The sequence below is a fragment of the Alnus glutinosa genome, chromosome 1, assembly GCF_958979055.1.
Source record: "Alnus glutinosa chromosome 1, dhAlnGlut1.1, whole genome shotgun sequence".
NCBI lineage: Eukaryota > Viridiplantae > Streptophyta > Magnoliopsida > Fagales > Betulaceae > Alnus > Alnus glutinosa.
This window is the reverse complement of record NC_084886.1, coordinates 10,422,903-10,450,888: the sequence shown is the minus strand read 5'-3', so window position 1 is coordinate 10,450,888 and position 27,986 is coordinate 10,422,903. Positions and strand designations below refer to the sequence as shown.

General features: G+C 37.8%; 2 protein-coding genes across 5 annotated transcripts; one reads left to right on the top strand and one right to left on the bottom strand.

The window, feature by feature from the left end:
• Positions 1–13: 13 nt before the first annotated feature.
• LOC133871819 (uncharacterized) lies at positions 14–10,839 on the bottom strand. Of its 4 annotated transcripts, none has more exons than XM_062309248.1 (4): positions 10,385–10,839; positions 9,273–10,207; positions 1,344–2,331; positions 14–1,061 (listed from the first exon to the last, which is right to left on the bottom strand). In XM_062309248.1, the coding sequence occupies exons 2-4, from the start codon at positions 9,351–9,353 to the stop codon at positions 577–579; spliced, it is 1,554 nt and encodes a 517-aa protein (XP_062165232.1). In that variant the 5' UTR covers positions 9,354–10,207; positions 10,385–10,839; the 3' UTR covers positions 14–576. The 4 variants fall into 4 exon arrangements, with proteins under 4 accessions (XP_062165232.1, XP_062165248.1, XP_062165256.1 ...); XM_062309264.1 differs by having other exon boundaries at positions 10,506–10,839; XM_062309272.1 differs by having other exon boundaries at positions 10,641–10,839.
• A 12,540-nt stretch (positions 10,840–23,379) lies between these two features.
• On the top strand, positions 23,380–27,363 carry LOC133868426 (uncharacterized). Its single transcript, XM_062305356.1, has 6 exons — positions 23,380–23,574; positions 23,878–24,198; positions 24,397–25,177; positions 25,272–25,406; positions 25,802–25,917; positions 26,038–27,363. Exons 1-6 carry the CDS (start codon positions 23,380–23,382, stop codon positions 27,361–27,363), a joined length of 2,874 nt encoding a protein of 957 aa, XP_062161340.1.
• The last annotated feature ends 623 nt before the right edge of the window (positions 27,364–27,986 follow it).

Below are 27,986 nucleotides of genomic sequence, written 5' to 3'. Positions count from 1 at the left end.
GTTACAGCAGAGGTAAATAAATGAATGCCACTACTTTCTTTTCCTCTATTTCACATTTCTTGTAAATAAGAGTGTTATATGTTACAAATCAAAATTGTGGCGGGGTTGCAAAGACCACTTCTAGTTTCCCTTACATTCTCGATCAATTAGAAGAGCTTCTCAGCTCTCAGAAAATATAATAAAATTGCACAAGCTTATACATCTCACTTTCTAAGCAACCTCGCCGGTGCGGGTTGCCTTAATTTATGTTTCCATTTTGAATGAATTAGTAGTTGGATGCCATGAGGCAAAAGCCGCCCTCCAAATCTTGCCCTGCAATGGCGGCGTGTGACCGATGCGCTTCATCCGACCAACAAAGTTTAAGAAAAAGGCAATCACCGGAACAATGCTCCCTGCAATAGAGTGCAATAACAAAAGAATGCACCAAGAATATCGAAATCTCATCTCATCTCATCTCATCTCTAAGGGCCAGGCCAGATGCTGCTGTACCTTCCCCAGGTGTGGTCGGTCCTATTTCACAGCTCAGGTGAGTAGGAGGGTGAAGGGGTGAAGAAGCATGCGCATTTGAATAATTAATCAGTAAGGAATAACATACGGCAGAGCACAAACATCAGCTGACTCTATCCTCATAGCTTCCGCCCATACCTGTGGTGTCTCCTCAACCCCTGAAGATCCCACCTTGGGCAATTCTGATTGATAACCATTGTTGCTAAAAAGCCATTCTTGGTCATCATAATCAGACCCCTCCTCCATTTTGGGTATGGTATATACCTGGCTTAGATACTTGGAATCTGGATGGGGTGGCTTGGCAGCTGCTTCAGCGATCTGATCAGCTTGTGCAGTGGCAAACATTGGCTTCTTTGAGGAGACAGACGATGACTGATCAATAATGCCATTTATCTTGCGCTCCTTATTATCCACCTTAAGATTACTGGCTGCTACATGCCTATCTGAAGTATTCGTGATAGAAGTTTGGCTATGATCCATTAACCTTCCATTTTCCGAAAATCTATGGGAGGAAGAGGTGGGTCTTGCCAACTTATTGGGCCTAACATCACTGGCTGTAAGAAAATTCAAAAAAGGAAGCATCACTTGTCAGCTCATAAGAAAATTATCAGAGTTTGAAACTGCTTGACAAAATTGATTCAATGTAATTTCAAAGAATCACCGACAATTAACGCAGCATAATTTAATACAAGAATATCTGCAATCACAAGAGACCCACCAAAGTCTTAAGGGATAGTTAGCCTATAACCATCCTAAGAAGGGATAAAGGTTACAAAACTTGAAAGCAATGATTGGGGGCTGGCAATGATTCATGGTTCATTATGAAAAGAACTCACCATGTAAAACTCCATTTGCCTCAACTTCCTTCCTTTTCTTGAGATTTTCCTCGGAAGCAGCAATCTTGTTGCCGTCCTTGGGAGGTTGTGGGGTTTTAATATTTTGGCTAGCTATAAGGTCACTCTTGTTGCTTTCTTTTAATCTATCATGTTCTGTGTTCTTATGATCAATTTTCGCCTTCGATTTCTCCTTTTTTTTCTCTTTGTCCCTGTCCTTATCCTTCCCTTGGCTCTTTTTCTCTCTATCTTTATCCTTGCGTTTATCCCCTCCTTTATCATCACCTTCCTTTTCTTTGGTCTTTTCCTTCTCTTCCACCTTTCTCTCAAATGGTCTGAGCATTCCTTCAACTCTAGTTTGAAAAACCCCAACAGGGTTCTGAACCATTGAATTTCCACTGAATCTTGCCTCACAGCTAATTCCTTGACCATCCATCTTTCGATCGTCATTCTTCCTGTTCTTCTCCTTACCTTCAGTCCAAGTGCTAGTACCTTTAGCCAACAATTTGGCCATCTCCTCATCCTTTTTTCGGTCTGTATTTGTATACTTCTCCACCATCTTATTCTCAGTCGCTCTGTCATCATCTTTAATCCTCCTGCCCAACTCCTGCATGAATTTGGAATCAATTGTCTCCTTTGCCAGACGGCTGCTGTCACTGATTTTCTCTGCATTGTAACCTGGAAACTGTCCAACAAATCTCTTCTCTGAAATACTATTTTTACCTTTATCCCTTTCCTCTTTCTGAATGAGTTTTTCTCCAGTGTGACCCTCAGCCTGTCCCACAAGTCTCTTCTCATCCGGGGCACTGTTTTTCTCCTTATCTTTATCCCTGTCCTTCTCCTTATCCTTCTTTTTATCTCTGTTCTTTTCCTTCTTGTCCTTCTTTTCCTTATGCTTCCCATCACTTCTATCTTTCTCTCTTTTCTCTTTACCTTCTCTCTTCTCTTTGTCTCTTTTCTCCTTTTTATGCTTCTTTTCTCTCTCCTTTTCCTGTGAACCATGGAAAAAACATAAATAAGAATATGCTTTTCTAAGAAACAAAAAGAGGAAATATTACAGAATTAAAAGAAAAAGAAACCCCATGAAGCTGGCTGCAGAGAATAACAAAGAATTTCTGTGTATAAGCTCTTCTTTTCCCTAATAAAGTAAATAAATATAAGCAGGTACAAAATTACTCTTGGTTTTAAGAAAAATGATGCTCCGCAGATTCCAAACAGCTGTATAGTTACAAAGACAGCAAGGGAAAACAAAGGCAAACCAATGAAGGCGGACGAGAACTCTTCTTGTCATTACTCAACATCCTACTAGCAACACCTCTAAATTATTTGAACCAAGGAAATCCAGCAATATTTAGAGAAAAAAAAAATCATTTACTCTGGCAAAGCTTTCCATAAATCCCATAAAATGGTAAATTGAGAGCCTCCATTGCACCTCCCACTTAGTTTCCACATTTGAACCACAGACCACTACAACATTGCTAACATCATCAAAGAGTTAATCCCACGTTAAGAAGATAAGGTGCCCGCATTGAGTAAGTGAATTATAAAGGTGCCATGAATGTTAAGTCCCACATTGGTTCCTTACTAGATGAGACTAAGATTTATAAGTGATTCTAGAGAACTCTAATTGCAACCAACACCTTTATAACTCACCCACTTAATGTGGACACTCTATCTTTTAGATGAAACTTAACTTTACAAGTGATTCTAGAAAGTTCCAATTGTAACTTGATTAGTCTTTTTGAAATAATACCACTAATGTGGTTAGTGTTTTCCCTGAACCGTTACAAATGGTATTAAAGTAACTTAATAGCATTATGTGGTACTGGGGCACTAAATGACGTGGCCCTAACGAAGACGTCAGAGATTTGAATCAGAAAGATTGCGATACCCCAAAAAGTTAGTCCCAAAATGGAAACCACTCTGCCGTCGTCCATAGCCCCTGTAAGCCTACTCTCGTTGAAGAAATATTGCCAACATTAAGTAGGTGGATTATAAAGGCACCCATGGGTGCTAAGTTCCACATTAATTCCTTAATAGGTAAGATTGACTTTATAAGAGATTATAGTGAGCTCTACTTGCAACTCGACTAATCTTTTTGCAATAATAGCGCAAATGTAGACCACCTCCAACGTGCCATCTGGTGGCCGCAACCACTAGATTGGTGCTCACCACCGGTTACAGCCCGACCCCAGCTACCGCTAGCCCGACCTACCGCTAGCAACCATGTCTGGCAGTCCTTTACTATTTCCAGTCACCATTTGTTGTTGTCCACAACATCCCTCCGCCATTTCGGGCCACCATTTGTAGTCGTCTCTAGTGGCCCTCCACCGTCTCTGACCACTGTTCGTTGTTGTCCTTAGCGGCCCTCCACCATCTCAGGCCACTATAAGTCGTCGTCCTCAACGGCCCTCAGCCGTCTCCAGCCATCATCCGACCTAGGCCACCACCAAAACCAGCTCGCCAGTGATGGGTTGGGGCGAACGGTGGCTGGAAACAACAGAGGATCGCCAGGGACAGTGGAGATCAGTTTGACCTTGGGTTGGTTAAACACCAACCCCCTCTTTGGACCCCATATTTCTCCACATCCCTGGGTCCTCACATCCAGTTTGCCTCATGTTTTACACAATAATATAAAGTAAAGAAAAAACGAGAAAAGAAAAGAAAAAAATAGTGATACTTTTTAAAAAGTTTTCTTTTCTTTGTCATATAGAGAAAGTGGAGGGCAATTTAAAAAATAATAAATAAATAAGCTTCGTCATTTTTTTTTATCTTATACCTACCTAAGTTTCGCACCAAATCTCACCTATTTAGAAGACAATCTCGGTGGTCCACAAATCAAGTCTTTTGTCCTTTAAAATGAAGGAAAACTGAGGAATCCAACAAAGTATGGCTCCACGAGATGGGATCAGTTCCAAAATTTGCATGACTGCCACCAATTCTTTCACCTGTAGAGTAATAGTAGTTCACCTTCCAGGGCAGACAACTTTGTGTGCCATCCAGCCAAGAAAACTTACTCTTTTACCACCAAAAGATCTCCTCAAGATTAGCAGTTCTATGCAACTGCTGAACATGTCTTACAAATTCTACTTGAGCATCCAAATCTGGGTCACACTTGTTCAGTAACAAAGGAGGCAATAATCTAAAATCTTGCTTTCCTTCAACCACCCAATCATACCATTGTTCCCACTCAGCAAGTTCAAATACCAGCCATTTAGATGGACCATCTTGTGGTCCTATATTTCTGTGAAACCCCTTGTCAGGAACTTCCCATCACATATTTTCAAATCCTAAAGAGGGCCCTTTGTAACCAGAATTCATAAAGTACAGTGATAAATCAAGGCTATCCCAGGAACCTCCACATAACCGAAATTCCTCCAACAAGATTCTCAGTAAGCAAAATAAAAAGTTAATTCGCTGAATCATAATAGAATTACTTAATAATATCTAGAACAAGATTAGGAAGCCCCATCGTATGATATCCTTATTATAACTTCAAGGTATAATAACAAAGTATTGGTTTAGCAAAGAATAAACAGTTAAAACAAACTGACTTCAATAATATAAACGAAATAATATTTCACAAGGATAAAAATGTACAAGTTCAGACCCTAGAGAACCACTTGTCACAAATCTATGTGTATCTTATTGCTCCACACTATATCACATTCATGAGACCTACATACTCATAAAAATAAGGGAAATAAATCTGTTGCTTATAACAAACAACCCTTGGATCTCTATTCTAATGTCATTTCATGGGATAACAAGCATTTACTAGAACTTGAAATCTTTATCACCGTCATCTCTCTTAGGACAATTACCCTGTTTTTTTTTTTTCTTTTTAACAAGACAACATACAAAAGTGTGGTATTTGGTGATATTTGCTTTTTTTTTTTGTATGTTGTCTTAGAATTCTGTTGAATAGACATCATATTCCTCTCCAAATAAGCAAATATTCAGGTAAACTCATGGCTAAACCTAATATAGTCATTATTTGAGTATCCATCTCTTACAGGCACATTTCCCTAAACTCAGCTCATATATATATGCAATTCAAGAAACTTCTCAGACTTAATCTTATCAGAGATCCTCCAATTATTTCTTGGAATTTTGGCTAAAGATCTATGCTTTTTGCACTTACCAGATACTAAAAACAATGGAGATAGCAGAATCTTTCCTAGTATTGACTTGAAAAGGTGTAGGACACTTCTCACATGGCCACTTGTGGTTTTAACAATGTCAACACAAACCTCCTGCAGCCCCCTGTCAACACCCATTCAAAAACTCACCGGAGTATATACCCTTATTTACTTCTTATAGAAAGTGCAAAAGGTGTTTTTTTTTTTTTTTTTTTTGGGGGGGGGGGGGGGGGGGGGGGGGGGGGTAAGGAAACATTACCAAATAATTAGTTTTTTTCTTTTTAAGTATTACCAAATAATTAATTATGTAATGCGTTACCCAATAATTTTTCAAGATCTAAAACACACTCATTTACAAAGACGTGCTTTCTTGAATTTCCAAAATAAGCAAATACATAGTTGTTCCCTCATGTCCAAATTTGGGGGATTAATCTATAACACCATGTCATAGAGTATTTTGAAGAAAAAAAGAAAAAAGAGAGACCACAGACACCATTTATGTACTCTTGCAATGGGACATAAATTTAATGCTTCAAAGCATCACCTGAGAATAGGGTGACTAATTCTTTTCTTCTTCTTTTTTTTTTATAAGTAAATTTAGTTTTATTGAGAGCCTAAGGCGCCCCTAAGTACACTGGAATAGGGTGACTAATTCTGCCCTCCCCTTTACTAATATCATACAAAGTTCTCCCAATGATCTTTGGTCATTAAAAATATTTCTTTTTCGGGTTCATGGGTTTTGTTGGGTTTTTGCAGGTTAACTTTGGTTGTTCCTGTGTATAGCCTGTGTACTTAGGGGCGCCTTACGCTTTCATTAATAAAATTTTGCTTACTTATCAAAAAATATATATATATATATGGGATTGTAAAACAGGAATATGATGGGTGAACAAAAATTATAAGAGATACAACAAAAAGCCAAAGTAATTAAGAATAAGCATATCAACAAATTGAGTCCAAAAACATCAGCAAGTACTATGATCATTACTGATGCATATCTAATAAATGTTGCCAACAAGTAAAACACAGGACTTGTGGATTGAATTGCAGGATGCGTCCTTGAAATTACCCAAAGATATTTTTTGATAAGTAAACGTTAAATGGTAGATTAACAGGTCCCAATTACCCAAAGATATAAGATTGCAACTATTAAGAGTGGTTGACCCCAGTTTGTATCAGAAACATTAGGTAACTAATAAGTGAGGCATAAATTGAATATGTAATAAGGATTCGAGTAAAAACTATAACCATGGATCCAAGTATAAATAGATACTTTTTTATAATATATATATATATATATATATATATATATATATATATATATATATATATATATATATATATATATATATATCGCTCATGGGGCTACAGCAGTTTTAGGCTTCCAAGTATCAAAAGATATATATATATATATATATATCGCTCATGGGGCTACAGCAGTTTTAGGCTTCCAAGTATCAAAAGATATATATATATATCGCTCATGGGGCTACAGCAGTTTTAGGCTTCCAAGTATCAAAAGATATATATATATATCTTTTGATACTTGGAAGCCTAAAACTGCTGTAGCCCCATCCGCTCATCACTTCCAAAAGCCACTTCACAGGATTGCCTGATGGAATTGTTTTACATGCAGAAGTTCTGAGTTCTTTTTCCATGAAGTGGTTCATGAAATTCAAAACAACTACCAAACAACTTATCTCAAGTACAAATCATGACAAGCCTCCCTCTCAAATCATGGCATACTCACCCATTAGTAAACTCAATGATAGCGCATCTATTTTTTTTTTTTATATATAAGTAATAAGCCAATCTCATTAAAAGTGTGAGGTGCCCCTTAGTACACTAGGGGTATACAAAAGGAAACGCCTAAATAGAGAAACGAGTTAGATCTGAAACATCCTCTTTGGAAGCCTAAAAACTAAGGTAGAACCAAGCAAGAAGTCTTCTTAGTCCTAGAACAAGTGTCCGTGGTACTTCGTAATGCGACTTATGTCAATACCACTATATTTTACCTTATCTTCAGATTCTGCTAGTCAAGTATATTTTTGTAATTTTATAATTGCTGGTTGTGGGCCTTGGATTTTATTATATAAATAGGTGAGCCTTATTTAGATTATAGATTTTATATGTGTTCTACTCTGGTCCATACGAAGTTTGTTTACCAGTCAAAGTATGAGTCTAGTCATATTAGGAGAAGTTCAAATCTAATGTCTATATGTGCCTTTGTATTCAAATGTTTCAATGTTGATAAACGGAAAAATAGAGTGTTTTGGTTTATGGAAGGCTTGTACGTCTAGAGTGCTTCTTATTTGTTCTTCTTTCTCTTTTTCGAGTACTGTTCTCATAAATGTTCAGAGCATGTTGATAGATTCAATCTCAACTTCTTCCTACCTCATTTGCAACCCCAAGTTAAACCCCTTCCTTTACCCTATGAAAACCATATATACATTCCCAACCTTCAGCCACCAATTAACCAAAAAAATAAAGTAACCCTAATGTACCTAATTTTACTGCTGCTTTTGTTCCTTGTTCCAGCCCCTTTTAACCCTTCAAATCCAATCTTTTCCAAGTCGTATTCAAACCATAAACACAAATCACATCCAATACAAACATAAGCCCTTAAACACAATGAATTTCCCAAACCCTAAGCCCACCAAGCACATCTAGACAGATTTAAATGTGTTCTCCATCACTCGGTAATCTGAGAACTAGGAAACACATGTTTCATCATGAGGTTTAAGACTTGAACCAATGGCTTTCAATTTCAATCAGAACCAAGCTGCACTAATGTTCTAATTCAAAATAGAAAATAAAAGAAAACAAAAATGCACATTCAATTATTTAATATCTTTGCAGAACTTATTAAATCATTTCCTGTCAAGCCAGTAAAACTGCACACACTCATCATTTGCAATTCACTGAACCAAAGATACTCCCTATAATACCCCTTCCCCTATGATCTATAAAATTGCAGTGCAGACATTTCCCAGAAAAAAATATGTGCTTTATATATTTCCAGATAATCTCATGTCTCAAATTCAATCCCAAGGTGTGGTTATTGTATTCCCCTGCCAGATCATTTTTACGCTTCCTAAATCAGTTTTCATCAAATGTAAAATCCAACTGGAATCTATAACACGAAAAAATACATACTATATCTATTGAGAGAGCAGATCTAAATTATGAAACATGAATATGTCAAAAGGAGCTGATATCCTTAGGAAAAAAAAACACACACACACACATAGTTTGTAAAATCTTCAGTTTCTCCCCTCCTCCACATAATATTCTGACTCCATCCTAGGTGGTAGGTACATCAAGTATAGCTTGCAAAAAGAAGACTTCCAATGTAGTAGGACTCCAGGGTTCCTCACATAGAATCACTTGCCGACTATGATACCTAAACAATGTGACATCCTATAGCAAATAAATAGGTAACCTTCTAAGTTCTAAATGAAATTCAAATTTAAATTTTTATAGAATAAGAGGTTGTACATTATTTTTGTTGGACTAGGCTAGAAACTGCCTCCAAAATACAGCAGACTAATTCATTCAATTAAATAATAGAGGTCTTCAGTCAGATAAATAAAACTACCCATAATTAAGCAATTACAGAAAGACAAGTAGTGCATGGACTCTAGCTATGACATGAAAACTGAGATTTTATGACAATTTGAATGTAGATGTTTAATCCAGTGCTGTGCAACTCACAGTAATAATAATTTCCATGCCCCATGAATGCTACATCAATTATAGAGTATTAATGGACAAAAGAAAGTTAATTAACCTTTTTTAGTAAGTCCACATCCTCCGTCCTAGTAGCCTTCTTTTCATATCCTGGTGGTGGGAACGGAAAGCAGCGAGACATTGCACAAAATCCAGGAATACACTACACTAGCGCCTTCCACAAACAAAAATGTTCGAATTACTTTCCAAAAGCACTGTTCCGTAAAGGGGACGAACCAGAAACTATGCTCTTGTCCATGCACCATGTCCCCACATTCATTTCCAGCTTCAATATCCCTGTATAAGCTTACCAGTAAAGCCAATTCCAAAACACACCAACCTTTCTTCCCCTTTAGCTTAAATGCACATATGGGTCAAGCAGATATCACTGAAATCACCTTAGAAGAATAACACTAAGCGCCCACTCAATCGCAACAAATGTGATACTACACTAAGCTAGTTCAACAAAACCCAGATAGAAAAAACTGAAAAAACTTCTTTGGTCAATGATTTAGCTCGACTATGTTAAACCAAACGGTTTCTTGAGAAACGAAAACAGTGAACTGCAATCAGAACCTCTGTGTTGCCTTCTGGGCCAATACAAAATCATCACCTCCTCCTTATAAGCAAATCCCAACACCAAAATCATTGCCTACTGAAAAATCAAACTCGCAAAACAGCAAAAACCCAGAAGCTCTTAGTCCTCCAAAAAATCCATTCCCCAAAGTCTTAGATCACTGTCTAAACACAATTCAATACGTGCAATCCTCTTCCATGCCTAGAGCAACAATGGGCAACCATTATTTCTAAGCAATCTACGAACTCGAGAACTGAAACCTAGTAGTGTCAAATCCATAATTTCGATTCCGTGGAAGATCGGAGCCCGTGCCTATCGCCAAGCAAACTCCTTTGCTCTCCAATCTGTGTTCTGATCAAACCCTAATTCAGTCCAAAATTGAGCAATTCAACCAGTGCTCGATTACGATCCGCAAAACCCTAGAATTCCAACACCAAAACAAACACGTTTCTCAGCACAAACTGCCAGTAAAAAAAAAAACCCTAGTTTCACTACTCGAATACATTTAAAAAAAGAAACAAAATTTGAGATTTGGAAAATAGAAAAGGGGAGAGAGAGAGAGAGAGAGAGAGAGAGTCAAAGACTTTATTGGGTACCTAGGCAATTGTAGGTACCGATCAAAAGCGGAAAAAGGAAGCTCGATTCCAAGCGTTATGGAGAAAATTCTGGAATTTCGAGAGAGAAAAAAGTTAAGGATTTCGTGGGATTGAAGATTACCTTGTCCGCCACAAAGTGGCAAATGTAGGAGGACAAGATCTCTCACTCTTCTCTCTATCTCTCACTCTTTTTTCTTTCTTAGAGACGAGGAAGAAGAATGGATAGGATGAATATCAAGTGATTTCAAGGAAGCACCTTTTTTTTCTGGGTCTAGATTTTGGGTTTGTGTTTCTGTGTCCAGTGGGTTCTCCTTGTTAGTGTCTGTGTGCGAGAGAATGTGTTCGTGTTTGTGCCTGTTCTCGAGTATTTGTGTGTTTCAGAGAGACCCTCTCTCCCTCTCTCTCTCCCAGTAGGTTTTGTTCGGAAGTTACACGCGAGAATGAAAGAAAAAAAGAGTCAGCAAGCGATCGCGAGGCCCAAATTATATATTGGTGAGACGCCACTCTAGACAGATAAACTCTTTAGAGAGAGAGAGAGAGGGCAGCTCCCTGATCAAGTCCCACGCGCTCTGCCTATGCATGTTTTCCCACTCTGAGCACTCTCCACTTTTTCCGTCTATTTATTTTTATTTTCTTGGTCCAGTGACACCGCATGAGATGCTCTCTATGTACTATGTACAAACAATTTTGAATAAGATTGCGTTTGTGCATCAAATTTATTGATTTTTCATATTATTTTGTAAATCCGAGTCCCAAATTGCTAGGCTTATAGGAGTTGTGGGCTTTATAAACCTTCAACAAACATTTTCTTTTAAAGTGCTTTTTGTTGTGAATGAATAAGGCTCAATAGACTTTATCATGATATTGCAACTTCAGGGCCTTTTACAATATTAGCATTTCCTTCAGTTGTACACGTGTTTAAAAAATAGTGTCACACGTGAGGGGGCGTGTTAAGAGTCTCACATTGCTAAAATATATCTGGGTTGTGGGCTTTATAAGCCTTGAGCAAACCTCTTCCCTTAAGGTACCTTTTGTAGAAGAGTAAAGCTCAATGAATTCTATCATAATATCAGAGTTTCAGGGCTTTTGATAATATTGGGGTCTTCCTTCTTGTTGTACATGTTGTCAAGGTATATCTGGGTTGTGGGCTTTATAAGACTTGACCAAACATCTTCCCTTAAAGTGCCTTTTGTAGAAGAGTAAGGTTCAATAAACTTTATCAGTAAATACTTCTAAATTGCTGTTGAAAATACTTTTTAGGGTTTGGCTTGCATGAAAGTATATAATAATTCTTCTTTATGGAGTAATCGTATTATGTATAACAACACTAACAGCATATTTTTCTTAAATTTATGAAATTAATCTAATTTGTTTTATATTTAAATAAATTTTACAATAATTTCTCTCTTTTTTTTATATATATCATTCGAATAGGAGAAAGAGGAGAAAAAGATAAAGCTTTTTTTTGTGAATAAAATAAGAATAATAGAAAGTAAAGTGTTATCCAATATCCATAGCTTTCCCTTGGTTTATGGAACGCCAAAAATATCTTCAAGTAAATTTTTATGAGTTTTTTTGTCTATCTATAAAAGATAATAAAATTTCTAGTGCTATAAAAGGTATAATATTTACCATCTTATTGATGATGGTTAAAATTCTAGAGGGAAAAAATTGTATGAATAAATATGAAAACAAATTTTGTACAAATTCCATGGTGGGAAATATTGAAAAAGCAATAACATAATGAGTCGTATAAATATGCTATTACCAAAATGGCTATGGGTAAAGGATGTTAGCTTTTACATGCGTGATAATTTTATTTAATTTTTAGTATTATTTTTTGATAAATTTTAATGGTAGTTAAAATATAAGTAAGGCTAAATCAATGCGTATTTCTAACGCTCTTTTTCATGTGTAGTTCAAACTTTTTATTTTTAAACATGTAAAATATTTAATTAAAATAGAGTAAATGATAATGACAATGTTCAAATTCAATACCTTTTATCTTATATTATGGTAAATTATCACTTAGTCAAAAAAACTTACTTAAAAAAACGAATGAATTAATCATTTAATTTATATTTTAACAATTATAATAAGTTGAAACAAGTTTTGAACCAAGTTTAATTCTATTGGAGTAACTATCATCCAAAATAAGTGGAAGCATTTAATTCACTATTAGGATAACATATGCTCCATTCAATTTTACTTTCTTTTTTTTTCTTTTTCTTTTTTAAAGTAAAACAGTCATACATCAAATGACAGGGTTATAATAAAATATCTAGAGGGATGAGCTCCCGAACAATAAACCCAAAAAAAAAAAAAAAAAAAAAAAAAAAAAGCCCAAAAAACTTGAAACACTAGTCAGGAAATGAGTGTGTTTTTTACTCAAAATGAATTAAAAAAAAATTTCGATCCTCTTTACCTTAGACAAAGTCAAGAATTAAGCCGCATAAAGTGAATAAAGTACCAAAACAATAAAGGGCATGACCCCTTTGCAAGGGTTGAGGGACGGGCACAACTAAAAGTAATGAAAAACAACATTAAATTTTACTTAATGTGCATGATATATGATTCAATTTTGATTGTATGAGAGTTTTTTTGGAGTAGACAATGACAGGGCGGCGGCGCCACATTGAGGTTGATTAAGTTTCTTTCCACTCTTCACTTATATTTGAATCATGAATAGGATGCAAATTCTGCATTTCTCTTTAATAGATAAAGTGAAATGATTATACGGCCAATACAATACTCTCAATAGTATCACTCTACAAGCCAAGAAAACAACCTTAAATCATTATTTATTTATTTATTTTTTGACAGAAATAAATATGAAATTTTAGAATTTTCATTTCATTATCTATCATACAAGAGATTTTCACCTATTTATGATACAGTTTTCCATGATGTGTCAAAAGAATATAACCCAGTTAACTTCAATAGACCATCGCTTATTGTAGTTTACCCAAAATTCGTATATTATTATATTGAGTTAGGGTCCGTTTGGGTTTACGATTTAAAATCATGATTTTAAAATGTGTAATTTGGTAAAAGTAATTTTTAAAAACGCAGTTAAGCGTTTGGCAAAATCGCAAATTAACCTTTAAAATTCTGCGTTTTAAAAAAAATACCATCTTACCTTTTAAAAACGCAGTTCCCAAACGATTTATGTTCTGGGATTTGGTTTAAAATCGCACTTATTGTCTATGAAATCGCAATCCCAAACGCACCCTTAAACTAACAATATTTGCAATTTTTCATCCGTAAGTAAAAACTACCCATCGAGGAGGAGAGAGAGAAAGAGAATAGGGTTAGAGACGTTCACCGATGAAATTTAGCAAAGCAACACCAAAGCTCAAGTTAGTAAAGATAAGCGGAGATGAAATTTAGGCGGTATTTTATTAGGATGAGAAATGCATATATGGGAGGAGGACCCTCGCCTCCTTTATATAGGCTATCAATTTTGCCTTTCCCTTTTAAGATTTTAAGGATTCTCGCCAATAAATTATTATTGACGTGAAAATTTTCTCATTAGGATATTAAGAACAAACATATGGTATGAGCAAACAATTAGACAAAATGGCAGAGGAAAAATTAGCTGCTAGGCGTTATACTTGAGCAAAGATGCACTCACAACTTGATAGTTAATCGGGTCATGGGTTGGCAAACCTACCGAGGCTATAGGCCCAGATATTCTTAAGGGTCCATTGGACTCTCGGGCAAACGGACTTTTGAGGCTTGTCGGTAACTAGGCTCTCCAAGTAATATTCCAAATATTTCCTCTCACTTTCAACTAAATTAATAAAAATTTGATCCAAGACTAATTTTTCTTTTGAAATCTGATTGAACTCCTCGATGTTACACCCAAACCTTAATATATATATATATATATATATATATATATATATATATATATAATCTTAATTCAACTTGAGGTTTGATGGAAATCCTGATCTATAGGAAATATTGAATATTGGCAGATGCCATACCATGAATCAAAACGTGATCTTTGGAAATCGAATTTAAGGCGTATAAATAGACCTTTATAGGAAAGAATATTTGTTCGTAGTCCGCAGATCATTGAAAAGGACACAAATTAATAGTGGGTGTCCGTGAGCACGCGCCATGGACACGCGTCATGCAGCAGAATTGTTCTAAAAGGAAGGAGTTGTGGTCTGCGAAGCCATTTGCCTGAGCACATGTGGGTTTGGTTCCTTTCCATCTTTCTACTAGTGCTGCATCTCCAGGTGGCACCACCCCAGCCTATCACAACCTCTATATGTCCATATTACCATATACTGATTACGTGTCACTTTCTCACACGCCCTTTAGAAGAAAGATGATTGACTCTTCATGAGTAAGGGTTGCTCCCCTTGCTCAGGGCGCCTTTGCCAAAGCAAATGGACAAGGGTGACTATATATTGAACCACACGCCTGCCAAATTGGTGCAATCCATTGCCTAATGGCTACGTGAAAAGGCTCATTCTACATCGAATCATGATCCCCTCAAATTCTTTGTCCGAATTTGATACAATTCGGGCAGGTTGTTGTGAGTAAGCATTTATGAGATTCACCTGACCGGATAAGCAGTTGGGCAGCCCAACTTTTATTTGGTCAGGTGGGTCTCATAAATGCTCACTCACAACTGTCTGCTCGAATTGTATCAAATTCGGGCAAAGAATTTGAGGAGATCTTAATTCTTCTACATCTATGTTTTTATTTTAAAATAATTAATTAATTTGAAGTTTTTTTTATAGTTCTTTATAATGCTCAATTTTATTCAGTAATTATGTAATGTATGACTTAACACCCATGAACTTTTGATGCATTAAAAGCAAGAGAAAAAAAAAAAAAGCCTCTAGAGAGCTTGTTTCCTGCCGGGGAGGGAGATTCATGCCTCCCTCATTCCGGTTGTGTTTTTTGTCCCTTCTTTGTTTTTTAACAAGTGGAGGTTTTGTTCCCCCCGATTGAACCGGTGGTAGTTGTTTTCTCCTAGTTTTTCTGGGCTATGGTGGATTGAGTTGTGTTTTTTCTTGTTTTGTTTTCTTTCTTTTGGTTCTGGCCGGAAGATTTATCTCAAGTGGTCCAGTTTGGAGAGTGGCCGGCTTCTTGTGTCGTCGACGGTGTGCATTGGCCGGATTTTCTTCATTTTTTTCTCGGATTTTGAAGCCAGATCTGCGCACGTCTGTCGACTCCTGCCAGACACGCTCCACCCAGTCGCGTTCCCCGTCGTCCTCCGCCCTTGCTGCCGGAAGCATCGGTCGTGCTGGTCGCCAGAGCTCAGCGCGTGGCCCTCTTGCGCCAGGGAGTCTTCGCTCTCTGTTTGCGCGTGAAGGCCACGCTCTGCCTTTTTAGGCCATGTTTTGCAGCGCCTGGGGCCCACGGCGTCGGATCTCCTGCTGGGTGCCTCCGGTGACGGTGCGTGTCCTACACGTGCCGCCATTCCGGCGAAGTCAGCCTCTTTGCTTCACTGCCGGCGACTTTTTTTGGGTTTTTCTGCCTGTGTTTGTGCATTCCCCATGTTTCTCCCGTACAGTCTGTCTTTGTATTGCTTAAATTTTACTGGAATTTGTGTTGGTTAAATGCTAGATCGACCCTCTTTTATTTCGAGAGTGAGCGTTCAATGTAAAGAGATGCTCAAATGTAATTTATGTAAGATTTGTGTACTGCTTAGGCAACTGTTTTTAAGTCATATCCTTCTGGCTTAGAGTTTAAAAGTCTTGTACCTTTTTATCATGATGTAAGCCTTTGGGCCTTTGAAGCAATATATGATAGCACATGCTACTTGTTAAAAAAAAAAAAAAAAAAAAAAAAAAAAAAAAAAAAAAAAAAGACTTAACACCCATGAGTATCTTTATATATCATTCACTCTATGTGAGCTATTCATCTTTTTCTAATACGAGACTGTGGTGTTACAAACTTCTCCCTTTAAACTCATGCGATGTTCTAGTACCACATGACCTAACATTACTAGTAACTCTGATACCATTTGTAACGACCCAAGAAAAAGCTTAGTTATATCTGCGCTATCACCCCAAAACTATTAGTCAATTTGAAGCTTCTCTATAATCATTTATAAAACTCAATTTTTTCTAGTAATTAGGTAATGTGAGACTTATCATCCATTAGTATCTTTATAAACCATTCACTCTATATGACTTATTTATATCTTCTCAATACGAAATTGGGATATTACACTATACTTACTCTCAATCTACAATTTCCTAAAAAGGAAAGTGGGTTTAATGAGGTAGAAAGTTGGATTTTTTTTTTTTTAATATTTATTTTTAAATGGAACTACATCATTCATATAAATTGTATATTGTGAAAGGTTCTAGAGACAGAGAGGAAAGTTTCGAGTTTGTTCGCTGGGGGGGGGGAGGCTTCTCGTCTCCCCCTCTTGGCGTTTGGTCTTCCCCCTAGCTCGTGAGGGCTAGGATGGGTTTTTTTGTCCCCCCACTGGTCTCCAGTGGTGGGTGTTTTGTTCTCCCAACCTTAGGGTTGTGGAGTCGTGGTCCCTCCCGGAGTTAGATCCGGTGAGGTTAGTATTTTTCTTTGTTGTTTTGTCTGTTGTTGGTGCAAACTGTTGGATCCAGACTCTGGCCTATGGGAATGGCGGATGTTGGCGGTCTCCGGCGGAGTTGTGCTTTATTTCTAGATCTACAAGCCTCGGCTGGGTGTTCGTTGACAGGAGCTTTTCTATTGTGGTCGCCGGCCTTCTCTGGTGTCGGTAGTCACTCGATGGAGCTGTGCGATGCTTTCCTGAGCGGCGCGTGGTCCGCACGTGCTGGGGAGTGTCCCCCCTAGTTTAGCGCGTGTGGGTCACGGTTTGCATATCCGGCTTCGTTTTGTGTTGATCCGGGCTATTGGAGGTCGCTCGATGCTGGAAGGGCTCCCGGAGTAGGTGTGTGCTTTTCACGGCCGTGCTTCGGTTGCAGTTCTCATGGTGCTGTTGTTTGGTTTTCCTCTGTTTGTATTTGTTATTGTACATTCTTTCTTTGATCACAATCTACCCTTTCGGTAGCTGCTTCAAGTCTGGATTTTCCAGGCTTTGTTGATGGAGTTTCGTTAGCTTCATTCACTGCTTTGGCCTACGGGCTTGTTGTTGCCTTTGGGCAGAGATTTCTGCTTTCTGTTATCCTGTAATGCTCTGTGGCTTAGCCTTGTTGTAATCCCCTTTGGGGTTTCTTTTCTACAATGGATGCTGGAGCTTGTTTAAAAAAAAAAAAAAATGTATATTGTCAAATAAAATATAAGTGGTGTCAATAAGGCCCATTAATAATATGATTGGGCGTCACGCGCGTTAAAGTAGTGCGGCCGCGGGTTAAATCTTATGCGTAGAAACCAGTTTAAAGACCCTTTTCATTTTCATTTTCATTTTCATTTTCATTTTTATTTTTATTTTCATTTTATTATATTGGGCCAATAAAAAATTTGTGCTTTATAAAAATATGTAATTGAGGTCCCCACTCCAAACCTTAGCACTTACTCGTACACATTTCATCAGTGCGCGAGATGCATTAAATACAAGCCAAAGGTTTTGGAGGTAGAAGACGAGCAATCGTTGCGCTTTTCCTTGCCAATGGCTGCCGACACGTCTCCTTCATTATTTTCTTCAATGGATTGACATGACATCTTAGTTTCAAAATTTATTTAAAATCAGAGCCCTCTTAATCAGATCGTTAGAGGAAAATTTTCTTTAATTTATTTTTCCTGTCAAGCGTGTACATTTCTTTAAAATTCAAAAATACAAATTGCCTTTAAACGAAATGCACATATGTTTTGAATATAATCGGAATTTATAGTGCAATTAGCAAATAAATATGTATATTAGCTAGAGTCACTGATAATGAAAGTTTTATTGAAAAGAGTTGTGGATTAACGATGTATGAAGGAAAATATAATTGTATAAGAAAATAAAAGAAAATGCGGAATGAATAAATAGACAGAATAATTTATGTGGTTCGGTCTATAACTTACATCAAAATAATAAAACCTTAAGAGGTACATTGCTGCTATATTCACTTAATATAAACTGTACAATAAAATGACCTATTTATAGTTGAATGAGGCCATGAATACAATATTACATAATCAATATGTAACTTATGAGAATTATGAGACTTACATAAGCACTATGTAACATGTGAGATTTATGAGGGTTACATGATAAATATGTAACGTATGATAATTATGAGAGTAAATAATACATTAACTTCCCCTCTCAAACTCAAGGTTGAAAAATTTAGAAGCTTGAGTTTGATTTTTTATTTTTAATTTTTTTTTGTTAGAGATAACAATGATCTACGACGATGACCGGAGCAGTCGGCGACAATGATTGGCGATGCGTCATAAATTTTAATAGACCAACTATAGACTAAAATTAGCCTGATTTTTAAACAATATTACTACAAAGGCAACAAAAAAAAAAAAAAAAAAAAAAAAAAAAAAAAAAAAAAGATGGGCCAACTAGAGGCCATAAACGAAAGCTAACTATGGGCTGAAATAAGGCCAACTATGGGTCTTAAACGAGTATGTGTCTTTAAAGAGTATCACAAAGGCCGAGCCTGAGTTTTAAACAATACCACAAAAGGCCAAAAGATGAGTCTAGGTCAACAAATGACCAACAATAGACCAAATAATCAACCAACAATGGGCAAAGAAAAAAAAAAATATATATATATATATATATATATATATATATATATATATATAAGCAACTTGACAGGATCATTAGGATTGAATACTGGCATTAACTTATAGCTCTGACACCATGAAAGAAAATATAATTGTATAAGAAAATAAAGGAAAATGTGAAATGAATAAATAGACATAATAATTTATGTAGTTCGGTTTATGACCTATATTCACAAAATAAATCATTGATGGCTACATTATTGCTCTTATTCACTTAATAGAAATTGTATAATAAAATGACTTATTTACAGTTTAATGAGGCCATGAAGACAATAATTGCATAATCAATACGTAACTTATGAGAATTACGAGAGTTATATAATCAATATGTAACATATGAGAATCATGTAAATAATGCATGAGTTACATAATTAATATGTAACGCATGAGAATTAAGAGAGTAAACAAGGGCAATTTTAGTGGAGTTTATAATTTGTTGTTAATGAACATATAATTATAAAAAAGAGGGGTACAAAAAGTAGAATCCATTAAGGTCGACCGTGTTATAATTTAGGGTTAAATACACATTTGGTCCATGAGTTTTGACAACTTTATGTTTTAATCCATGAGTTTCAATTCGCATAACATATGATACCTCAATTTTGAGAAAAAGATCGAATTGGTACCTCAGTCAAGTTTTCCATAAAAAAACTAACGGCTTGCCAGAGGTTGACACGTTGCACTATATAAAAAAATTAATTAAAAAATATTAATTTTTTTTTAAAAAAAAAAAAAAAAAAAAAAACAAGGGGGTGGCTTTTTCACCCCCTTGGCTGATCTGGGGTGGGGGGTGGTTCGGCCACCCCTTGAAAAAAAATAAAAAATAAAATTCAAGATCGGTTTTGGCCCTTGGGAGTGGCTGATGGGGTGGTTTGGCCACCCCCTTATTTTTTTCATTTTATTATTTTTTAAATATTTTTTAATTTTTTTTATATAGTGTCACATGTCAACTTCTATGCCATAAACGAAAGCTAACTATGGGTTGAAATAAGGCCAACTATGAGTCTTAAATGGGTATGTGTCTTTAAAGAGTACCACAAAGGCCGAACCTGAGTTTTAAACAATACCACAAAAGGCCAAAAGATGAGCCTAGGTCAACAAATGACCAACAATATACCAAATAATCAAACCAACAATGGGCAAAGAAAATATATATATATATATATATATATATATATATATATATATATATATATAAGCAACTTGACAGTTTCATTGGGATTGAATACTGACATTAGCTTATAGCTCTGACACCATGAAATAAAATATAATTGTATAAGAAAATAAAGGAAAATGCGATATGAATAAATAGACAAAATAATTTATGTAGTTCGGGTTATGACCTATATTCACAAAATAAATCATTGATGGCTACATTATTGCTCTTATTCACTTAATAGAAATTGTACATAAAATGACCTATTTATAGTTGAATGAGGCCATGAATATAATAATTGCATAATCAATATGTAACTTATGAGAATTACGAGAGTTATATAATCAATATGTAATAAATAAGAATCATGTGAATAATGCATGAGAGTTACATAATTAATATGTAGCGCATGAGAATTATGAGAGTAAACAAGGGCAATTTTAGTGAAGTTTATAATTTGTTGTTAATCAACATATAACTATAAAAAAGAGGGGTACAAAAAGTAGAATCCATTAAGGTCAATCGTGTTATAATTTAGGGTTAAATACACATTTGGTCAATGAGTTTTGACAACTTTATTTTTTAGTCCCTGTGTTTCAATTCGCATCACATATGGTACCTTAATTTTGAGAAAAATACCGAATGGGTACTTCAGTCAAGTTTTCCATCCAAAAACTAACGGCTCGCCAGAGGTTGACACGTGGCACTATATAAAAAAATGAAAAATGAAAAATATTTAAAAATTGATTAAAAAAAAATTAGAAAAAAAAAAAAAAAACAAGGGGGTGGTTTTTTCACCCCTTTGGCCAGTCTGGGGTGGAGGGTGGTTCGGCCACCCCTTGACAAAAAAATAAAAAATAAAAATTCATGATCAGTTTTGGCCCTTGGGGGTGGCCAATGGGGTGGTTCGGCCACCCCATTTTGGCCAAGCCACCCTCTTATTTTTTTTTCTTTTTTTTCATTTTTTAAATTTAAATATTTTTAATTTTTTTTATATAGTGCCACGTGTCAACCTCTGAGGTTGACACGTGGCGGACCATTAATTTTTTACAAGAAACTTAACTGAGGTATTAATTTAGTCTTTTTTCAAAATTGAGGTACCATCTGTGATGCGAATTGAAATTCATGAACTAAAAAATAAAGTTGCCAAAACCCATAGACCAAGAAAGTGTTCAACTCTATAATTTAAGGTTGCGTTATAGAAACACATGTGTATGAAAATAACTGTTTTATCTCTCTATGAAGTTTATGGCATTCTAAAGGAGAAAGGTGTTGGATTTTCTCATCCTTGATTAGGACTGAGAGTTTGTGTTACATTCGTTTGAGTGTTGGTGATTGATCACGGTTTGGTTTAAGTTTGTTTGTTTCTATGGTGGACACACTTTCCAATTTGTGGAAGAATTTCTCTATTTCTGAATAGGAGAGTATGAGGGTGGCAATGTTAGATCAGGTCCTGCCTGTTATCACAGATCGGGGGCGAGCCTATGTGGTAGGGAAATTGTTTGCTGATCGGATCATTGGAAATGAGGCGACCAAATCCACCCTGATCAAGGGGCGGCAACCAAGTGGGATGTCCAGTTTTAAGGTGTTGGGGGAGAACATTTTCCTCGTGGAGTTTGAGCACTTATGGGATAAGTCACGGGTTCTTGAAGGCCGACATTGGGTGTTTGAAGGTAGCCTGTTTGCTGTAGAAGATTTCAGTGGTACTGTTCCCCCGGCATAAATGATATTTGAAAAGGTCTCTTTTTGGGTCTGGATGTTTAATCTCCCACTTGCTTTTATGAGTGAGACTATGGGGGTCAGTTTGGGCAACTCTGTGGGGTTTGTTGAAGAGGTGGAATCAGATGAGTATGGGATTGGTTGGGGGGAATACCTTCGTGTTAAGGTTTGTCTTGACATTTCTAAGCCCCTCGCGAGAGGTCATGTCCTAAAACTGAAAGAGTCGACAACTTGGGTTGCTTTCCAATACGAACGCCTTCCTCATTTTTGTTTCCAGTGTGGTACCATTTGTCATGGACCTGAGGGCTATCTTGTCTCGGGGGTGGTCTTATGGCGGGTGTTTATCATAAGCAGCAATTTGGATCCTGGCTCTGGGCTTCAACAGCTTTTAAAAGGTATGGGATTGGTAGAGGGACGTCAAATGGGTATCTATTCCTTTTGTTCCCTTTTCTGCCCCAGTGATAGCACTTGGGAGCAACTCGGTGGGTGGCAGTATTTTGGTTGCTCTTCCCCGGGTAGTTGAAGGCATTTATGATCCTACTGTCGTTCCTCCACACACGATGGCAAAATGTGGTGGTGGTAGGGTGGGCCCAACGAAGCGGGAAGTTAGTGTAAGTGGCAGTTGCGGGCAGTTAGCGAAGTTGGTCTCCCCGCCGGTCGTTTCGAGATTACATCATGTGTCGTCCTCTTAACGGGTTACAACTGCACCATGTTTCCTTTATTAAGGGAGCAGTTTTTCCTGGCTTTGGAACGGTTGGTGCAGAGGTGGCTTTAGATGGGCTTCCAGCTGTCAGTGTGGACCACGTGTCTGCTCATTCTCTTCATGCAGAATGTAGTGGGGAGCCACGTGATGTAGTGGCTGTTGTGGGAGATTCACAAGTGCCTCTGCAGCAAGGACTGGGCTATCCCGTTTTCTACTAGTTTGCAGAGGAGTGTTGATTGCTCTGCCTCCCTTTTATCTTCTGAAGATCCTCTGGACGAAGCATCTTCTGTGCTTGGTTCTCCTACCTTGCAGGCAAGTCAGTCTCCTCCACGAGATCCATTGGACGGGAGTGAATCGGGGGCTACTGTTAGGTATTCTTCCCGTGCATGGAAAAAACAAGTGCGGCGTTCTTCAAATGCAGCTACACTATCTCAAGTGGACCTTTCACCCTCGGGGAAGCGTAGGTAGGAAGCTTTGGATGCAACCACCCTTGTCCATGGGACCCGGGCCAAGAAATCACCTGTGGTGGGAAAGGGCAATGTTGATAAGGCGATAGCAGTGGCTGGTGTATAGCCCGGCCCGTTGCAATGAATACGCTAAGCTGGAACTGCCGAGGGCTTAGGACCCCTCGGTCAGTTCGTGACCTTCACCAGATAGTGAAGGAGATGCATCCCCGATTTGTGTTTTAATGGAAACTTTGAGTTCGAAATTTCGTATGGAATGGCTACGCGTAAAACTTGGTTTTGCTGGTTGTTTTGTGGTGGAGCCGGTTGGGATAGTGGGGGTTTGGCCCTGCTTTGGAAGGAGGAAAGGGAGGTTGAAATTTATAATTTCTCAGGTAGACATATTAATGCAATTGTTAAGGATGGAGTTGATAGTAATTGCTGGAAGTTCGCAGGCTTTTACGGCTATTCGGTGAGTGCAAGAAGGGTGGAATCTTGGAAACTTTTAAAATATTTGAAGACTCATCTCCCCATACCGTGGCTATATGTAGGGGATTTTAATGAGATTTTGGACCCCACAGAGAAGAGGGGTGTAGCCGTTCGTGGTGAGAGTCAGATGGATGGTTTTCGAGATGCATTGGGGGAGTGTCAATTGAGTGACCTAGGGTTCCAAGGGCCGAAGTTCACATGGAGTAACCGTAAGGATGATGATATGTTCACAACAGAGAGGTTGGATCGTTCAGTGGCAAATTCATAATGATGTTCCCTGTTTAAGGAGGTTTCTGTGTATAACTTGGCAGCCCGCACTTTTGACCACAGCCCCGTTCAAGTTCGGTTTGCAAAGGAGTCTTCGGATCTGGTCTCTTTTCACAGGGGGTTTAAGTTTAAGGATTGTTGGACAACTGATGCGGAATGCATGGATGTCATTGACACTGCTTGGCATGATGTGGGGTTGCGGGATGATCCAATGAGGGAAGTCCAACGAAGATTACTCTCTTGTCAAAAGGCTTTCCGTTGGTGGAGTGGGACGAAGTTTGGAAATGTGGCTCAACAACTTAAGCGAAAGAATAAGCTTTTGGAGGAGCTTCAACACAGGGCAAGTCCAGCCCTTCTCTCGGACATCAAATCACTCTAATGTGATATTGATGAGCTTTTGAAAATTGAAGATGTTGAGTGGAAACAAAGGGCCAAACAAAGTTGGTACAAAAGTGGGGATCGGAACACAAAATATTTCCATTCTTGGGCTAATCAGCGGAGAAAGACAAATAGTATACAACATATTTGTGATAAGCAGGGGACTGTCTGGAAGAAAAAGGCTGATATTCGTCGGGTTTGCGTTGATTACTTTGCACATCTTTACACTAGTCAAGGTCCGGTTCAAGTGCATGAGTGTTTGGCTAATGTTGAGGCCCGGTTTAACGATGATTTGAATGGTCAGTTATTGAGGCCTTTCATTGAGGAAGAGGTCCATGAGGCTCTCTCACAAATGCATCCTCTTAAATCCCCGGGGCCGGATGGATACAATGCTGAATTTTATCAAAAGTCTTGGCATATCACAGGGAATGAGGTTAGTAAAGAAGCATCACATTTTCTCAATGGGGGGGATTTTGATGGGGCTATCAATTCTACTAATACTGTTTTAATCCCTAAGGTTAATTCATCTTCTAGGCTTACGGAGTACCAACCTATAAGTCTTTGCAATGTTTTTTACAAATTCATTGCAAAGGTCTTAGTTAATAGGTTCAAACAGGTCATTCCCCATGTTATTTCCCCTGAGCAAAGTGTTTTTATTCCCGGAAGGCTTATTACGGATAATATTCTCGTTGCTTTTGAAACCTTGCATACTATGGACACATGGATAAAAGGTAAGGAGGGTTACATGGCGATTAGGCTTGATATGAGCAAAGCTTACGATAGGATTGAATGGGATTTTTTGGAGGCGGTCCTGGTAAAGATGGGGTTTGCACACCACTGGATTCGGCTCCTTATGACTTGTGTACGAACGGTATCCTATTCCATTCTTATTAATGGACAACCTCATGGGAAGATTGTTCCTTCTAGAGGGCTCCGCCAAGGTGACCCTTTTTCGCCCTATTTTTTTTTTTATTTTGTGTGCGGAGGCGATGAGTTCGTTATTACATCATAAGGCTTGGGTGGGAAGTATTTCAGGCATTTATATTACTCGTGGGGGTCCTACCATCAATCATCTGTTTTTCGCGGATGATAGTGTGCTGTTTTGCAGTGTGAATCTAAAGGAATGGGGGGAAATACAAGAGGTCCTAGAGTGTTATGAGGCTGCCTCAGGTCAGAAAAATTAACCGAGATAAAACTTTCTTGTTTTTTAGTTGGAATACCAAGCCAGCAATCTAGACTATCCTTCTTAGGGCTGTTGGGGTTGCCTCTTCTCAGAGGTATGAGACCTATCTTGGCCTTCCAACTCTTATAGGTAGGTCCAAGGTGAGTGTGTTCCAAGGAATCGAGGGTATAATTTGGGCAAGACTGAATGGCTGGAAAGATAAGTTCTTATCTCATGTTGGCAAAGAGAAACTTTTAAAGGCAGGCGATTCCCACTTATATGATTAGTGTTTTTCAATTTCCTAAAACCCTTTGCAAAGAGATCAATTCTCTTATGTCTAAGTTTTGGTGGGGGTTTAAGGAGAACACTTCAAAGATCACTTGGATGAATTGGAAAATGCTAGGGAAGAACCGTGAGTCTGGTGGTTTGGGTTATAAGGAGTTTGAGGCTTTTAATCTTGCTCTTTTGGCTAAGCAGAGGTGGAGGTTGCTATCCCAACCGGATTCTTTGGTAGCACGGGTTTATCGAGCGAAGTATTTTGTTGGGGGCAATTTTTTAGATTATTGTCTTGGGAGAGGCGCTTTTTTTGCTTGGTGTAGCATTTGGAATGCAAGGAGTTTAGTATATGAGGGTTTGTAGTGGAAAGTGGGAAATGTAGAGAAGATCCGTATATGGGGGGACAAATGGCTCCCTCATACTCAAATTCATCTTATTCAATCCCCTGTTTGTGTTCTTGACGGTGAAGCGAAAGTGCATGCCCTGATTAATCATGCAGTGAATTGGTGGAATGTCCCTCTTGTGGAATTTATATTCTCGAAGGATGTTGCTGGGCTCATTTGTGGCATGGTTGTTTCCCTTAGATCACAAGTTGATAACGTTATTTGGGCGGTTACAAAGAATGGGTGTTTCTCTGTGAAGAGTGCCTACCATCTAGAGTTTGAGCGTAAAGTGAGAGCTTGTGGTACCTGTTCCAGTGGGATGAAATCACATCCAATGTGGAAGACCATTTGGAAACTCGGAGTGCCTAGATCTACACAACTATTTATGTGGCATGGGTGTAATGATATTCTCCCCACGAGGGAGAAATTATATCATCGGGAAGTTGTCCTAGACCCATTCTGCCAGTTATGTGGGGTTGAAGTTGAGACGAGTGGACATCTACTGTGGCAATGTAAGGTGGTAAGTGCGGTTTGGGCTATGGGACCAAGGAAAATTCAGAAGTGTGTGATCACAGATGGTGACTTTCTATCCATTTTACATTATATAAGCTCTAGAGTGGATCATACTGACCTGGAGTTGGTGGCTGTAATTGCTCATAAGGTGTGGATCCAGCGTAACCGGATCATCCTTGGAGGTTCTGTTTTGTCCCCTAGGTGCTTGGTGGAATGTGTAAGACAAGAGTTTCAGGAGTTTCAAGCTGCAGGGGGATCCTCTGCTCAGCCCCTTTGTCCTCCGCAGTTATTGCAGTCTTATTGGTTAAGGCCGCCGACGGGGTGGATAAAACTCAACTGGGATGTTGCAACGGATCAACAAAATGGTCTTATGGGTGTGGGTCTGGTTGCCCATGATTCTCGAGGACAAGTGCGGGTTTCGTTGTGTCATACTATGGCTTATCTCACATATCCTACTGTGGCTAAGGCGTTTGAGGCTAGGCAAGGTGTTGAGTTGTGCAACGCTATAGGTTTTAACGCTGTCATATTTGAGGGGGATTCCCAAACGATTGTCCAAGCTCTTTTGGTTGACAAAGCCCATCCAGGTTCTTTTGCCAGTATTGTTGCGGACACCAGATTGTTGTTGTCGTCTTTCCCTCATTGGCAGGTCCAGTTTGTTCATAGAACAGGGAATGAAGTTGCTCACCAATTGGCTACAATGACTGTAAAGCATAAGGTTTCTCATGTCTGGGTAGAGTCTATTCTAAGCTCTATTTCGGATGCTGTTTGTAAGGATTTAGAATCCTCTTTATGATTGTTTTATAAAAGTCTAGGTTGACTTCAAAAAAAGAAAGAAAGAGGTTGCGTTATAGAAACCCATTTTGACGTTGTTTTACCTAGAATGTTCCTGTCATGTACAAAATGCAAAAAACGAAATCGGTGCTTATCTGTCGTTGAAAATAGGATGCGGCATGATGCATCCATGATGATCATTTGAACGACCAAGAAAAAGGTTTTTGAGTTTGGTGTTTTCTTCCTCCCCTTCTTCTCTTTCTCTTCCCTTTCTTTTTTTCTTTTTTTTTTTTAATAATTATTATTTTTTATGATGACTTGACACTTGATGGTGTGACTTTAACATTAGGTTATGCCATATACATTGGCCTATCAAATGAAACACCAAATGGCAAACCATTAGCTTTTATGGTAAAGTTACAGAATAGTCTATTTAAAACTTTGACAAAACTTAAAGATTTTATTTCTGTAATTAGAAACCCAATGACTAAGGGCTTGTTTGAATGTTCGATTTTTTGTTTTTTATTTTTTGGTATTATATTCAAAAGTGTGAATACTGAGAAAATTGATTTTTTAAATTATGTTTTGATGGTTTAGAGAATTTAAAACAAAATTGGAAAAAAAGATGTTTGGAGTGTAAATTGA